The following is a 17,764-nucleotide window of genomic DNA, read 5'->3' as shown; positions in this document are numbered from 1 at the left end:
TACTATAATTAGCCCATAGATGGTCATTGCTTTGTTTTCCTATAAAAGTGCTTTAGTTGCAACAAATAAACCTCATAAAAAGTTATCCCATAATTATACAACCGAAAGTTAGATTCTACTTAGATGAACAAGATTTTTCAACATTTGAAGAAACTACTAATCGAATTTTGATAGATCAACTAATAAAAAACAAAGGAAATACTAGTAGTACATAACAATCTAACATATGACTTGATTTCACTATTGTACTACATCTTTTTTTTTTTTTTTTTTTTTTTTTTTGATTTGGTAATTAACTAGTCTAAGCAAGGTCGCAAATATTTACAAAAACTCCCTAAATTGGAACTAATGAGAGTCGAACGTCCGACCAAAAAATTGGGAGAGCTCCAACCAATGTTATTAGGATCGGGATCCTACTTTGGATCGTAGGGGTTGGTAGAATCGAATCGGTGGGATTGGATCATAGGATAGTAAGATCCTACAATTAGGTGAAATAGAGATAATTATACTAGAATATGGTGAGAACCTCACATTTAAAGTTTACACATATTAATAATGACTTTTTTTATTAGCAAATAGTGATAGTTTTTCAATACTTTAAGATTGAAGTAACATGCGATCATAATAGGAGAAATATAATATGTGAATTTATTTTATGATTTTTGTACGATAGGATCGAATCGTAGAGTCGTAAGATCGTGTTAAGATCCTACCATGTGATTTTTTGTGATTGGGAATCCTACAAAATTAAAATCCTACGTAAGATCGAGATCGGTGAGATTCTCCAAAATCGTAAAATCGTAAGATCCAAATCGGGATTTTAACAACGATGGCTCCAACCCTTGAGCTGCGTACATGATTCTCACTATTGTACTACATATACTACTTTTTGGATAATCTAAATAAAAAGGTATACAACAGTTCTAAGGCCATGTTTAGTTCACCTGAAATTTTCTGATCTGAACTTATTTTTTATGATCTGATCTGATCTGAACTTATATTTTCTGATTACAAGATCTTATCTTTTAGATTTTTCTCAATATATAAGAAAAAATATAGTCATGTTGGGGTCTTGTTTGATTCGTCTCAATGAGTACTTTATTAATATTCAATTATTATAATTTTTACTAATATGTAATGAAAGATATAATAATTTTTAAATATAAGCATGATCTGAACTGATCTGATCTGAACTTATTTTTTCTGATCTAATCTGATCTGATCTGATTAGATCTGAAATAAGCAAAAATAAGGTGAACTGAACATAGCCTATAACGGAACATAGATAACAAAAGTCAAAGTGAACCACAAGTGCACAATTAAACACATTTTTTAGTCGAGTCACCTTGAAGTTGGCTTAGTCGTGAACTCGTGAAGAAGAGAAAAAAGCAGAGTTTGAGCCACCGCACAAGAGGTTCTGTCATAGGAAGAGACCTGAGAATTGAGATGGTAGCTCGCAAGTTCAGCGTCCGCCATGAAAATTCTACCTTCGACGTTGAGTACGACACCGATGATGGCCTTGAAGTCTCTCACTCTTTTTCTCTCCACCACCTAATTTTTTTTCCATTGATGTTATTGTTTTATTTTTTTAAGATTTCGATTTCGGTTATTCAAATTTGCAGGTCTTTAAATTTCAATTATTTTCTCTCACTTCAATTCCACCTGACGAACAAAAGGTACTTTTTCTGTCTCTCTTCATGCTTAATTCAATTTGAATTGGAAAATTTGTTCTTATTTTGTGAAATTACAATGTTACAGATCGTTTGCGGTGATGATAGCAAGGTCATAAATGACGATTCTGATCTAATTTCTATCTCGGAAAAGCTTCGTTTGATTTCAATCAACGAAGATAGTGTAGCTGAATCATCTACTGGTGAGTCTCAAGTCAATGAAGATTTACTTAAGTCGGATGAAGAATTTGCTCGATTGCTTCAGGTACTTGATGTTTGATCACTATAATTTTGTTTTTGATTAGTGGCTAAGTTCCTAAATCATTCTATGTCTACACACTATCCAATGCACTACTACTTTGTTTCAAGTTATGTGTTAGTAAAAAATATAAAAAGTTGATATCATGAAAGTATTCATTAAGAAAAATCAAATAAGACCACACTTGATTACATAGTCTATATTTTTTCTTATACATTTGTGAGAGAATATGTGATAACTGATTACTATGCAAATGTTATATGTATTTAAAAATGGAGGAAGTATATATATAAAGGTAAGGAGAATAGTAGGAGACCCTCCACACTAGGGAATGTTAATAGAAGTATATGGTTACTGGGTGAGGAGTAACATATTCTTAATTGTTGTAACTTATAATAGGGGTTTTTGGGAAGAAAAACGCGAGGGGTAGTGGTGGAAAGAGGATAATAAATATGAAGTGTCTTAGTGTGTTATACTTCATCCGCTCCCACTTGATTGCAACACTCCAAGTTTTTACACTATTCACGATCACTCAGATAATTAGCTTTTGTGTTTCATATGTATGGGAAAATAGAGTCACGTGGGATTTTGTTTGATTTATCTCAATGTATACTTTATTAATACTGTTTTTAACCAAGTACCTCCGAGTTTTCCGAAAATTCAGGAGTTACCCCCCAACTTTTCAAAAATACATGGGCACCCGTAAGTTTCATAATAATACACCCAAATGTGCTTAATGGCTAACGGAGGTTAACTCTGTTAGTCTTAACCCTAATTAAACCTTAATTAATCTAACTCCTAATTAACCTTATTCTCTAAACCTAATCCCAACCCCCCTCCGCCACCCTCCAACCAACCCTCCTCCCCCCACCCCGCAGCCACTCTTTGGTGATGGGTGGTGGGAGGGTGGGGGAGAGGGGGGTTAGAGTTAGGTTTATTGTTTAGGATTAGGGTTAGGGTTAGTAGTTAATGAGGGTTTAAAAAAGAAAATTAGGGTTAATGACTAACACGCGGTTAACACCATTAGTCCTAAAGGGTATTTGGGTGTATTAGTATGAAACTTAGGTGTACCCTCGTGTATTTTGAAAAGGTGGGGTACCTTGTGAATTTTCTGAAAACTCGGGGTACTTGGTGAAAAAAACCGTTAATATCTAAATTTTATAATTTTTAGCAAAACATAACTAAAGATATTAATCGTATAAATTGTGCATTGGTAAGCGTGAAACTGGAGGTGTTGCAATTTAATGGGAGTGGAGGGAGTAAGTTATATCAGTGAGCAATATTGAGTTTCACATTTCACTTGTTGGGCTAATTATTACTAAGAGCAAAAATTGGAGGAAAATTACCTATGTTACTCAGACACGGATTGAGTGTCTACTCGGATACGGGTGTCCAAGTGTCCGACTCAGCTATTTTGTAGAAAAAAGTCAAGTTTTTAGTTTAAAATGAAGTATCCAAGTAAAATGTCGTGTCGGATACGACACGACACGACACCCCGTTTTTGAGGTAAATGAAGGTGTCGGAGTAACATTGAAAATTACTGTTCTGATTGTATTACAACATTCGAGATTGATACATTTACCCGAAAGGTAGATTGTCCACTAGAGGTAGACAACTAAAAAGTAATTTTTTTGATGAGTTGCATTCCACCTACTTATAATGTTATCTCTAGTGAGTAATTTATCCACTAGGTAGACAAAACTTTTCCATAAAACATCTATTGCTGACTTTGAATATTAAGTGATATAAGTGGGTTATCACTATCTATGTTTCCTTTTAATGTACACAATTTGACCTTTTATGTTTGCCAACGCATAATATTAATAATTAATATCTTCAATAATCATTTTCGTAAATATTGAGAGTTGATATTTTGGACATATATGCTGAGACTAATATACAAAAGATCACACGTGATTATGTTTTTCCTTGAGTATAAATTACAACGATGGTCTAAGTAGAATATTTTGAGTAGTGTGAAAGTACGAAGTTTGGAGGTAGTAAGGATGAATATATGCTGTAGTCTTGAACAAGTATCCTTAGTTGTGTTTCCTTCTCGTTTTGTATATTTTTTTCCCCAATCATTGATATTTTGGGGGTTTCTTGGCAAAGTATTCATCTAGCTGATAAAGTTGCAAACTAATTAGGCTGAGGAGGAAGCATTGCTTCTTCAACAATTTGTTGCTGCTGAGGATAATGGAGAAACGGAGCAACGACTACGTGGTTATGTTGATCAAGTTTTGATGGTAATTAATAGCTATCCTTTTGTTGTTCTACTCCTGTTTTTGTGATTGTTTAATAATGTTGCAAGTTTTCCTTGCTTGTGTTATATTGTAGTACGAGGACCCAACTCGCCAAGAGGCTGCTCGCAAGACAGTACCTATTGATGAGCTAGAGGAGAAAGCATTGGTGGCTATAGCAAAAAAGGTTGGGAGACTTATCACTTTCATAGGATTTGCTGTTGATTGATTTTGGACAACGAGCTTAATGGTTCCATAGCGTGTAGTCGTCACTTCGTATGGGGAAACTTTGGTTGTAAAAATATGGGTTTGATTTCCTATATAGGGCCTGTGTATCGATTAGGATTAATACATTAAGGGGGTAATAGGAGGCAAATTAAGGAAAATAAAGGAGGATGGAGGTGGTATGAGAAGGAGGGTGGGATCAGGGATGGGGAAATTATTGCCCACATGTTGGAGGTAATAGTTACGTAACTACTACTCTAAAAAAGGGATAATAATTTCCCCATGCCTCCCTCCTCCCCAGACCACAACTAACTTATCCCTATAGGCCTTTACCACCACCTCCATTCACCTTCATTTTCCTTGGTTTGTTTCTTTTACCCATGTAGTACATTACCCCCTATTTGAGCATGACCATAGTTGTGATTGTTTCTTGGGCAAGAGGGTGTAGTGCTCTTAAGGTTGGATTGGTTCAAGGAATTTTCCACATTACAGAGGAGAACAAGTTACTAGTACTATTTTCATGAGGAGGTTTTTTGCCTGAAAAATTTCAACTTGTAAGCAAGAGTTAGAATTCATAAGTGTATGCTTTGTGTTTGGCTGCATCATTAATAATACAGCAGCATTTGGGTCATATTTAACACAAGAGTTGTAACTTGTGGTGCATGTCTGGTTTTTGCTTATCATGCTTTTAAGTTGTATCATAGTTTGCAACGTCTCATGGTCATCTGACATTTTGTGAAATTTAACTGTTTACATAGTGTCTATAATTCAATCGAATTTCACGAGCAATTATACTCAAAGTTGCTTCTGGAACCTTTTGGATTTACATGTACATCCACGGTAGGTATAAAAATTGCTATTTTCTTTTTCTTGAGAGGACTGGCTTCAAGATACAAGAAATACAATCATGGCTAGCTTTAATTCTTGAGTGTGCCATTTTTTGTTGTATCTCTATATTTTTTTGGTTCAACCCTTTGGTTCTCCTTGCTTTACATTGCATTTCAGCAAAGATGATTGCTTCATGTGGGATGGAAGTGGTATGGCTTATTATTCATCAGAATCCATAGGAATTTTAGAACAAAACCTTAAATCATTATGCCATTATTGTTTGTGATTTATGCCATGGCTTTTAATATATCACTTAGCTAAGGATGTGGGCTGAAGTAATTTGAATGCTTCAACAGATACATCAGAGTTATATACTTTCTATGAACATATTAAAAGATAATATAGTTAACCATTATGTTTTCTAGGAGGGGAACTTTGAACCAACCAAAGTTGAACAAGATCATGCTTTCTTGCTGGAGTTGCTGATTTGGTTCAAACAATCATTCAGGTTTTGTAGTTAACTTTTTGTTATGTCACCTCACTTCATTAAACCTTTTAACATGAGACAAAACATTAGTCATTTAGCCTTGCCTTGGAGACTCAAGTGTTATATTGATTATGTTGATGCTTATTTAAGATGCCAAATGAGCAAAGTTCTTGCAGGCTTCTCCTTTTGTCAAGTTTCCCCTGCTTGAAAGACAAAGCTAGTATTAAATTCTTAGGGAGGCCAATCCAAACATGGGTAATACATGTTTAGCATTAATATAATTTTTTTTAGTGGTGATTCTTGAGACCTAGACATCTAGAATTTTTCTGAAATTAGCCTTCATGTTTTGAAATACTTCATGGTAATTGAAAGACAAAGCTAGAATTTATTTCTTAGGGAGGCCAATTCAAACATGGGTACTACATGGTAGTATTAATATAATTTTTTTTAATGGTTATCTTTGAGGTCTGGAGTCTAGACATCTAGAAAATTTCTCAAAGTAACCTTTAATCCTTCATGTTTTGAAATAATTCATGATAATGTCCCAGTTGGCCAGTTGTGTATTAAATATGAAATTATTAGATAATCTTGAATGTCACGACATTGGAATCCTGTAAGCTCTCTCCGTAGGGTAAGACTTAAGAGAGATTTAAATTCATGCTTTCTCTCCTTTTTTAATAGTTTCTGTAAAAATAAAATTGCAATCTTAAAATTGATTGATTAATATTCAATAGAAATGTAGTAGGCAATATGAAGTGAGTGTCCCTGTTTCCAGATTCTAATTTAGACCCTTGGTGATTGTGACCTTGTTGTGTATCCTCATTTTTGACATAAATAGTTTTCAGGTTTGACTCTTGGATGCATATCCGAGTCCTGCACCTATAGTGGAGTCCTAGCAACATAGATGTCAAAAGGTATGCATGTGAATATGAATATCTGATGCTAGGGAAGCAAGACTGTTGATAGGAAAAAAGAATAAAATAAATAATGAGACAGCTGGCATGGCAATGCAACAAAATAAGAAAGGGATCCAAAAATGGAACATGAGAGTGGGTGCATGAAAGATTATTAAACACAAAGAATAAGGATGTGAAATTGTCACACTAAAAACTGAACAACGCCTTGAAACTCTGCTTTGTAGAGTCTTAATATGTTGAACCAACATTAGACATCATGTGTATGGCATTGCATTAAAATCATATATAGATGGTTGATTTTGCAACTACATGGTTTGTGGCTACAAATTGGAGCACTTATGCTTCACAAATAACATCTCCCTTTCGTGTTGCTAGGATTTTTTAGGTCTGTTTTTGTTTATTTCAAAACACTTTTTGTACTTAGTTAATCTAATGTAAGACATAGTTGGACATCTATAATCCCCTTGTTTTATATTTTCAAACCTGGTTTTTTTGTTTTCGATAAAATTTCATGCATAGCAAGGGAAATAGAAAAGAATTAATATAAAATTGAACGATAAGGATAATGAAATTGATATTTACAAAATGGAATGGAGGATACACTCTTTGAGAAAGAGAGAATACTTGATTGTAAACTATAGCTTGTGAGTACAAGGGTGTTTGGGCATTACTTTCCTTTTTTGACATGGGCAATGAACCAGTGAGTTAGAAATGTACTAGATGTGTTTCTTGAAAACATGGGTTTTTCTTTTTTCTTCTCCGAAGCATGACAATCAACATGAAAGTACTGAGGCACTTCATGTGGTGTTTCCCATCCAAATATACTGTAGAATTGGAATTTCTCAGCTTTAGACTGTAGTTCATAATGCAATTGTTTGTACACTTCACTGATTTTCTACTTAAATTTATATGTTCAATTTGAGGACTTGATGGGTTGAACATGTGAGGAAGTGGTCGCACTTGATTTCTTAAGAATCTAAGATGCCATAGGAGGGACATATCATTTAAACCTGTACTATCTTATATATGCTCACTCTGTCAAATGGCATATTCAATATGCAATGTCCAATTCGTGTTCTGATTTATGCCCGTCATAACAAGAAAATGGATTATTGCAATCTACAGTTGGGTTCATGCACCTCCCTGTGATAGCTGTGGAAATCAGACTGTAAGTCAGGGCATGGGTGTACCATTGCCGGCAGAACTGCAATATGGTGGTTCACGAGTTGAGCTATATTGGTATGATATGGGACATGCGTATTTGTTTTATCAAATTTTTTGGTTTTGTTTATTTTAGGTGCTTTTACTGATTTTATAGAGTTCTTGTGTTTCACTTCTTTTTTGCTTTACATTCTCTTATATGTGATGCACCGCACCATTACTTGATGGCGTAACGTGCTACTTATCAGAAGAAACAGGTTTACTAATAATGCATATTTGTATGATAGTGTTACTGATAACTATGAAGCACAAAAATCTTAGGGACCTGTGTTTCCTGTCCGTTCCCAATCTATAGTGATGCCTTCCTCTTGCTTGTGCTCTCATGTTGAAGTCTCTGACACTTTCTATATAAAGCCACCTATCGGGTAATTTGATGCATGTGAAGTTGTGAACTCAAGAACATGTTGCTTGGCTTCCCGAACATCTTTTCATGACAAATTGAAACTTTCCTAAGATTCACGTAACCAAAGGGGTAAAAAAGGATTTACTTGTGTTATGTACAAATTTTTGATATGTTACAGCCTTGTAGGTGTAAAGTGGATTTGCCGCTGTTAGTCACTAGATGGAAATTCACATCTAGGTTAAGTTTTAGTTATTAGTACACCCCTTATTTGGTGATTAGTCATCATAAATTTCAAAAGTCAGTATCTTAAATGATTTTGTTGCTAACTCCGTAGTACCTTAAAATGAAATTTACACTTAATCTGCATGGAGATTAGATAGCTGTATATGAAGGATAGTATATTTACAGTGGGCTGAGAGGGAATATAAAGAGCAAGGAAAGAAAGGTTGATGGAATAGAGGGAGAAAAAGGAAAAGAAGTACGAAGTTCTTTCTAGGACACGCAAATGAATATATATATATATATATATATATATATATATATATATATATATATATATATATATATATATATATATATATATATATATATATATATATATATATATATATATATATATATATATATATATATATATATATATAGGGGTGGGATCCGCTGAAAACAGATCTTAATCTGAAAACTGAAAACAAGGGTAACTTTGAACCCCTTTAGGGTAACTTTTAACACTTATAGGGTAACTTTTGCCAGTTTTGGGGTAATTTATTATATTAAGGGTAGTTCTATATATTTCAAGGATAACTTTATTTATTATAAGAGTAACTATTACCAGTTTTAGGGTAACTTTTACCATTTTTAGGGTAACTTTTAGCAATTTAGGGTAATTATATATATTTTAAGTGTAACTTTTAGCACTTTTAGGGTAACTTTATATGCTATAAGAGTAACTTCTTCCACTTCTAAGGTAACTATAAAAAAATATCAAAACAACAATAACTCGATTTATCAACACTTGCAATAACATTCAACAAATTTCGCATCAACAAATGCTTGATAAAGAAAAAGCAAATTAACTATCAATAAAAATACAAGCAACTAATTTGGCATCACCTGAACTGTTCCATAAATTCTTCGGAAGGAAATTAAGCACTGTATATTTCCTGTTCGATATGCAATTGTCATAAAAAAGTTCACGCATGGATTCATCATCATTGATATAAACATATCTCTTCATTTCTGTCCAGTGTAGTGTCCAACGGGGGTTCACTAAATTCAACTGAACCCCAAAATCTGCTACAAATAATTCAAATAAATACATTAATTATAATATTCTTACTCAACCATTGTAGAATCTTAAAAATTATAGTGAAATTAGTACTAAACAAACCTCCAAATTTATGGAAGATCCAAGTTGGTGTCAGTCGAAAAAATCTTCAATTTCTTTTCTATAACTCTGGAATTCGGAAAAAGTAATTTGATGCTGGAGATTAGAAATTGTTTGGTGTGATTTGTCAAAGAGAAGTGAAATGGATGAATTTAGAGAGAGATGTAGAATTGTAGATTGTAATCGAGGAAAATTAGGTGCGAGCAATTGATTGAATGATGGTGAGAAAGGCGTGTTTAACAGGGAGGAGAAAGAGAGAGAGAGAGAGAAAGTTGTGTTTAACAGGGGAAGAATCATCGCGCTTGAGAAAAGAAAGTTCTGGAGTAATCCTCGTGGTTAAATCATACCCCTTCAGTATTTTCTTTAAACGCATGCAAGTTTTTAACGATGTAGATCCTCCGTTTTTCAGTTTTCAGTTTAAAGATGGTTTTCACGAGATCCCATTCCTATATATATATATATATATATATATATATATATATATATAGTTGTCTTACTGCGGCTGTTGGCACAGAGTTAGCTGGGGCTTCTTCCTTAGAGTCCTGTCATGATCGCTTTCAAGACAAGAGGTGGACGCGTCAGACCTCCTTTAGGTGCTTCAACTGCGGTATATGCAGAAGGAGAAAAGCTTTTTTGTTGTCGGAAAATCCCTCCCTGCTTTATTAAACTCTTCTCTTAGGCGAGAGCGGTTAATCTTGACTTTTGTTGTGCGAGCGACGATGAAGGCTGAGAGGGACCAGGGAGACCAGGCTGTTAAACCTGCTATCCCGTGTTGACCCACTCGACTAGGGTGTGGACACGCCGACACGGGGTATATGTTGGACTCGCCATGGGGAAATCGGAATTGGGATGCTCTAGTTGCAGAGAGAAGGAAAGAGTGAGAGGCAGATTCTGATGAAGGGGAATGGTTGAAGAAAGGTCTACGTTTTTTATTACTTATTTTACAGCTGGCAGCATCCTTTTGACAGCTTCTTTTCTCTTTCTTATTAAGTACTATACTCCACTTATCACATCTGAAACCACAAACTTCATAAATTATAATTAAATCGGAAAATACAGAGTATAACAGGCTACCCTTCTTAAAAAAACTTTCGTCCATGAAACTAGGATGAAGTTTTGAAAAAACCCTACTCCTGTAGAACTGTTTGTCTAAGAAGAATACGGAGTGTTACCAAAAAGTTGGGCAGAGGATACTTTGGGGGAAGATTTATCATAGCAGCCAAATCAATAAACCTCTGATTTAGAAGACTACTTTGTTATTCTTCATCTTTTTTTTTTCTTTATTTAAAAAGAGCACCTAATACATGCTCCATTTTCTTCTATTTTACTCAGAACTATTGCTGTCAACTGCAGCTGCAGCTTTTGCTCAAGGATTACACGATTCCCCCGCTACAATGACCCAATCAAGGTACTTCTTTGCCTTTTTTTTTTCCTTTCATTGTGCCAAGAGCTTTTGTTTAATCAAAATGTATCCTTTGTCCATGCAGCTCATCGAAACTAGAAAAGGGCGTTGTGGGGAGTGGGCGAACTGCTTTACTCTGTATTGTAGAGCATTTGGCTACGAATCACGTCTTGTAAGAGCCTTTATCACTTGTCTCTCCTTTGTCATCTAACCTGTTGATTATCAAGTTACTGAGTATGATCATTATTCCAAAGAACTTTTGTTTGCTATGTGTTTAAATATGGCTGCAAGCCTTCAAGGAGATTCCACTGTGATGGACTGCTGCTTAAATGGAAAAGACTGCCCGAGTTTGAAACCACTTAGGAAGACTATGTTCATTACTTTCACATTTTGACCTTGAGGACAAGGTGATAGTTTGGTGGGGGTATCGCAAGGAAATTACCTTAATCACCTGTTCTATTCACTTAACCAGAAGGCAGCCAATGGCAAACAAAGAACTCAGCTCTAGGTTAATCACAGGATGATAGGTAGAAGTGTCCTTCTAAAATAAGTTAGTTAGGAGTAGTAGTAAGCAAGAAAACTGTGAGGATGATGTAATAAAAAGGTGGGGAAGCATGAAAGAGAAGGCATTCAGAAAAAGTAGGAGATTCTCACCTCTCAAAGTGTGAGTATGTTGTACTTTGGTTGAGAGTTGAGACCACCTGGATGTTTCAACACAATCTGATATTCTCATTTATCTCATCTACAATTGTAATACATTCATCGCTTTAATTTTTGGCTGGGTTGCTAGCGTTCTTCACTAGCACTTTTACCACAATATATGATTCACATTTTGACAGTTACCTTACTGTTTTCGTTTAATTCCAGCCACTTGTTTTGCAATATATACCAGCTATGTCTAAGAATTGCAGCTGTATGGAAAATGTTGTCTTGAAGATGACATTCTGTCTTGTAGTTTGATTGTTAGAGAGAGCTTTTAGCTTACATCTGTTGCTCTTCCAGATTTTGGATTTTACGGATCATGTCTGGACAGAGTGCTTTTCACATCATTTAGGGAGGTAAGCTAATTATTCATCCCACTTCCTTCTCATGTATGCTTGGTTTATGCTTTTGGTCTTTTTTCTTGTGGAATACTTGCAATCAGTGTGATGAGATTTGGGAAATATACTTCTGTGTTGCTGCCTTAGGCTTTTATTTATCATGTCTGTTGCCCTCAGCTTTCTATAATTTCAAATAATACCTTCAATGCTAATAATGATGTCCCTTTTAAGTTTACCCTACTGTCATATTTGAAATCAGGTTGTGCTTTTATGCATGTTGTAGAGGAACTAGATTGCTGAAACAACATCACTTGTCACTTCAAAACTGTTTCTTGGTTTGATTACGAGTGCAAATTTTTTTTCCTCACAATAATTAATGTACAAGTCTATCTGCTTACTCCACCTTCAGCAAATACTGATGCCCTAGGGGAATTTTCACAAAGAGAAAGTGAGGAAGGGGTTCTTAGTCTATAATCTTTATCATCCATGCATGACTCATCTAAATTTTGGGAAGATAGTATCGTGCATGATAATCCGTAGCATACTGTTGAAATTAACTTGAATTATTGTCTGATATTCTCTTTTCAAATTTTATTATCTTTCCTTTTACCTGTGGGCTTGTCATGATTTTAAGTTCCTCAAGTGACCTTGTATGTATCAATAATACTTAGGTGGATGCATCTTGATCCCTGTGAAGGAATTTATGACAACCCCTTGTTGTACGAGAAAGGGTACTTCCAGTTTTATCTTCATATACATTTATTCTTTCCAAGTTTTATTTATGTCTGAAATTCTAATGCTTAATGCTTTTTTGTTATGTGAATTCGTTACTTCCCTTTTTGCTTAGGTGGAATAAAAAATTAAATTATGTAATTGCTATTGCAAAAGATGGGGTATATGATGTCACGAAGCGTTACACAAGAAAGTGGCATGAGGTAATTTGAAGTAGAAGCTATATCTATTGGGCTGCCAACTAATTACCATGGTCCTTAAATCTTACATCTTACGTTTTTTCTGCCGTCCCCCTTTTTATTGTCTTGCAGGTTCTAACCCGCCGAAATATTACTACAGAGCACAATTTATGCTCAATTCTGGAAAAGCTAACAAAACAACGCCAAGAAGGTTTTAGATCAGAAGTGATTTCCTCGCTTCAAGAACGTAATAAACTTGAGATAGAAGCACTTGAAAGAGATCTTCACTCCAAGGGTGACACTGATGTTTCACTACCTGGCAGACTAAGTGGGGACGAGCAATGGCGCATCTCAAGATCAGAATATGGTTCTGGCGAGGGTGGATTGAGTTGCTCTTCTTGTCCTGTTCGTTTGTGTGTGGATGAGCATGTGTCTGACATTTATAATAAATTAGGCCTAGTTTTTTCCCGATTCGTAGACAGATCTGTTTCAGTCACCTCTGGGGTTGATGCCCTAAAGATCCTAAGACGGCTCTTGACAGATTTTCAGCAGTGTCCTTTCAGGTCTAGAAGGACAATAAAATCTGATGGTCTTCAACCTTCTTTGCGTCATCTGCTGCCTGTTTTTGGTGAGCTATTGAACACCCTCCATTTGAAATTTGAGGTGGGTGCTGAAAATGAGAATGAGGTGCTTTTGCACTTAGTTGGCCATCCTGTAAAGGCCTCATTGGCTTTATCTGTTGCATTAGACGCTTTGGATGATTTAATCCAGAACCTTGCTAAATGTCCCAGCATTGCAAAAGATTGTCTTTCTTTACCGCTTTTGAGGTTGAATAGGATACATTCAGGTTCAGTTCTAGCAAGTGGAGAAGAGCTTCCTTTTGGCATTGTGAGTTAATTGATAGATTCCTTGGGTTTTCTGGACTAGATCTGTGTGGCATGAGCATGTCTCTCCGAGATTCTTTCCACTGATAGAAATTTAAATTGTTTTTGAAGGCTACCTCAGCTTTTGATGGAATACACTCATCAAAATGGGAAGAGCCAAATGGAGCAAAAGGTATGCTTCTTGTTTATTTCACCGAGATAAACCATAAGCTGTGCTTGATTATTGCGAGTGGAGTTGGAGCATGGATTTTTGGTATTAATGCATGAAAAATGCTTTTGTGCTATTTCCTTATTTTACCTGGTTTAATTTGGCATTGCAGGTTGTTGGATTGCATATAAAGTGAAAGACAAACAGGTGTGCAAGCTCGTGACGTACGAACTGATGTCTGCCAACGATGCACCAGAAAGAGATCCTATGGACTGGTATGATCAGTGAAGAGCAAAATTAGAGCAGTATTTTCTTCCCTGCTACCATCCCCCTGCCTGTGAAGGGCTCAAGCCAAAAGACCTTATGTTGCTATGCACTACAGCAAGAATGTACACAAATTAATAGATTAAACACACCAGCCACCAAACGAGTAGTAACTATGGAATCGAGAACATATTGCTTGATCTTGAGTATAAAGAAGAACAGAACAGAGCTAAGCTAGCTCATTTGAACAAGTGCCTAACCTGTAATTAAAGGTCAACAGTATGGACCATGTAGCATGTGTTGTCCATTATATCCCGATCAGAACAGCTTTTTGAAAGCCCCCCTTTGTTTGCACATCTAGATGGCCAATGTAGGCGACTTCTCTCTCAGAAAGGATGCTGTGTTCTCTATCCTCACCTTTCTGGATATCACTAGCGTGACTTGCGTATTTCTTTTATTATGCTAGGGGGGCAGTCTGTCTAAGAATACTCATCAAATAACCAATACATGCATTCCATGATCTGTATGCTCCACTGACACTATGCCTATTGAGTATTTTTTTTTTTGACGGGCACTATGCCTATTGAGTATTGACTTGAAGTAAATACATTACATTAGTAAAGCGCTATGTGCAGTCTTCTACCTCCATATGCATATTTCTATTCTAGCACCATGACCAAACATCCAATTGTAGGGAGCGACTAATCTTGCAAGTGGATGAGTTTCTTTTACATTCAAGGGCAACTTTATTTTCTGCAGTCCCAGAATTGTCCTTGTTGATTTGCATGGCAATCATTTTTTTTTGGCTTCTGTTTTGTCCATTAATGAATTAAGTAAGTGCAAGGCATCTGACCAATGAAATAGAGGAGCTCTTATTTGCTTTATCACCCTCTCGCAACACCCCCCCCCCCCCCCCCGAAAAAGCTACTTAAAACAATAATATCTAAAGATCATATAATTCAGAGGCACGGATGGTTTTCGTATTACATGTATGAGCAATTGATGGCTATAAGGGTGTGTTTGTGTTGCCCTGCTATGATTAGAAATTACTTGGGCAACTTGTGGCACACTAGTAACACGTGTGTGATATGTTGTGTTACCATGGTAGACAAGCCTCCAATCTCCCAGAGGAGAAAGCTCATATAGTTTGGGCTTCTAGCTTTCATCCATTGGGGCTTGTAATTATGAGTACCTCTGAATTCTATGGTCTAATATTTCACTGATCCTTTTGCAGGATTGTTGAAGGTAGTAGTGATGGAGGGTCCAGCTGGTATGCTTTAGATAGACAGACTTCTCAGAAATTTGATAGTCGTTTCCAACGCAAACTGTACAGGATTGAATCATGCAAAACCCAGTCAAATGCGTTCAGGTATCTGTGAATTCTTTGAATCCTTTGCCTTCCTACCCTTCCACCCACCTGTCAGAAAAGTACCTTCAAACGGCTATTGAATTGCGAGTTTTACAGGTTCACCTTTTTGTCAGTCCGAGATGTTAAATCGACCTCAAGGCTACAAATTGGTAGTATTGACTTGTATGCTGAAAACAGGCAGCTTCCGATGCAGGAAGAAAAGGCATGAGTGAAAGGGGGAGTGGATAAAGGACAGAGAGAGGAAAGACCTCGTGAAATGTTGAACTGTGTCATTACTGATTTGGTCTATGACAATATATACTCTTCGTTGGTTTTGGCAGACGTGTTTGGTCAAATATGACGGTATATATGTTTCGAATTTCAATAGGCTGCAGGAGCACTCTGCTATCAACTCCCAAAAATCTAACTGTACCATGGAAATTTGGCAATAACTTTGTGTTTCGTCATCCTACAAATATTGTGAAATCGTATATTAGAATTGGGATCATTTTTGTTGATTCGACAAAATGGACATTCGAGTTGCATATTTTGTGTTATGTACCTTAATATTGATTATATCTTATGATTTGTTCTCTTCATTTCAACATTGTGATATTATCCAGATTTGATGGAATAGTTGCCAAACTTCTACAACTTTGTTCTTATTTTTATTTTCAAGTAGGTAAGTTGAAGTCTTGCAAGTAGTAGGGAAATTTGAGTATTCTTGTTGCAAGAGGTGAGATTCGGTTCTAAAACCTCTGGGATTAAGCGCTGCCAATTCCATCAAGTGATCCTTTGTTAATTTCAAACTTCTACAATTGCTTCTATAAAACAATAAAGATCCCTACTCGCAAACTCCAATCCAGTTGGTATAATTGTATGGTAATTGGTACATGAATTCTTTATTGTTGATAGATTATAGCGATAATCAAATATAGTAAAATATACTTGTCCTAATCACTTATATGATTGACTAGGAAATTACTCATCAATTTATAACTAAACCATATAACCGACTTGAATTTGAATGAAGTTAAGACAGGCAGTGTATTCATGAATCAATCCAATAAATTCAATACCAGAGTACTCAGAGACTTTTTTAAGTTTGTATACAAATTATATTGCGCTATTACTAACTACTAGTTAGTTAGATATTACCTCCCGTTGAATTCAAGGCCTAGTCATTAACTACGCTAGTAGGAACGGCGAGGTCGCAATAGCCCTTACAAACTCTAACAAATTGGATTATTTTGAAGCAAAAGTTGAATTGCTAGGTCCTTGATCATGTTTTTGCCAATTTGAAATGCTAGGATAGATCACAGACATGTATTTTACCTAATTGGACCAAAAGACCTGATTATAGAAGTTCCATTCCTCCTTAGTGTTTTGCTCAAATCCCTTATGCAGAGAGAGACTTTAAGCACCTAATTTTTAATACGATTATAGGAGATATTTTTGGAATTTCTTAGGTATATGCTTCTCAAGACCTTGATGGTCTAAAAGTTGCGAATATTACCATGAACAAGACTATTATTTAAGTTTATTACTTGCCTTGCAAGTTGCTATTTAATGAATAAGATAGGATTTTTCTCTAATTTAATGGTGTGTTTGGCAACAACTTTTCAAACAACTTTTATAACTTTGATCAAGTTAAAATTCCTGTAAAAGTTTAAAAAAAAAAGGAAGTTGAGATAATGTTTCTGAAAAAGTGAAAGATTTAGCTTCTTGGTAGATGGTAGAGGTACATTACCTCAAATACACAAAATTTAAAAAATTTAATAAAGAGCGTTGTTATGTAATTTGAGGTAACCAAACCAATCATATATAATAACCCAATTATGCGCTCTTTATTTGTTTGATTTACCGACTTATTTCTTTTATTCTAAACAAAAGCCAAGATGTATGATTTAGAAAATGCATCTTTTTTTTTTAGTGTTAACTCAATCATCTAGATGATTTACCATCTAAAATTTATGACAATTTATTTAATAAGCTAATCGTACACCTGACCCAAATCATCGAGTATGTAAATCTTCCTACCTTTCATGGTCAGATACTCAGATAAGATCAATTTAGATCACAGACCAACTTTTTGTTGATCCGGCGACTCGACTAAATTTGTAGAGACGGCCTCCCATTATAAGACCAAGATAACTTATCTACTTGAAGGTATGATTAGTATTTACTTGTATA

General features: G+C 35.4%; 1 protein-coding gene across 2 annotated transcripts; it reads left to right on the top strand.

Moving 5' to 3' along the window:
• The first annotated feature begins 1,325 nt into the window (after positions 1–1,325).
• On the top strand, positions 1,326–16,170 carry LOC104891118 (peptide-N(4)-(N-acetyl-beta-glucosaminyl)asparagine amidase). Of its 2 annotated transcripts, XM_010676767.4 has the most exons (17): positions 1,326–1,524; positions 1,623–1,676; positions 1,759–1,935; positions 4,077–4,175; positions 4,267–4,356; positions 5,648–5,730; positions 7,752–7,865; positions 10,928–10,982; positions 11,062–11,148; positions 11,979–12,034; positions 12,688–12,747; positions 12,864–12,951; positions 13,060–13,815; positions 13,923–13,983; positions 14,132–14,234; positions 15,458–15,592; positions 15,689–16,170. In XM_010676767.4, exons 1-17 carry the CDS (start codon positions 1,447–1,449, stop codon positions 15,798–15,800), a joined length of 2,208 nt encoding a protein of 735 aa, XP_010675069.1. In that variant the 5' UTR covers positions 1,326–1,446; the 3' UTR covers positions 15,801–16,170. The 2 variants fall into 2 exon arrangements, with proteins under 2 accessions (XP_010675069.1, XP_048499166.1); XM_048643209.2 differs by having other exon boundaries at positions 1,364–1,676; positions 4,042–4,175.
• Positions 16,171–17,764: the final 1,594 nt, after the last annotated feature.

The sequence above is a fragment of the Beta vulgaris genome, chromosome 4, assembly GCF_026745355.1.
Source record: "Beta vulgaris subsp. vulgaris cultivar EL10 chromosome 4, EL10.2, whole genome shotgun sequence".
NCBI lineage: Eukaryota > Viridiplantae > Streptophyta > Magnoliopsida > Caryophyllales > Amaranthaceae > Beta > Beta vulgaris.
This window is presented reverse-complemented; position numbering and strand designations above follow the sequence as displayed.

Coding starts and splice junctions, on each gene's coding strand:
- LOC104891118 (XM_010676767.4), top strand. CDS start 1,447: ATGGTAGCTCGCAAGTTCAGCGTCCGCCATGAAAATTCTACCTTCGAC. Junction 10,983..11,061: donor GCTACAATGACCCAATCAAG/GTACTTCTTTGC, acceptor TTGTCCATGCAG/CTCATCGAAACTAGAAAAGG. Junction 15,593..15,688: donor ACCCAGTCAAATGCGTTCAG/GTATCTGTGAAT, acceptor CGAGTTTTACAG/GTTCACCTTTTTGTCAGTCC.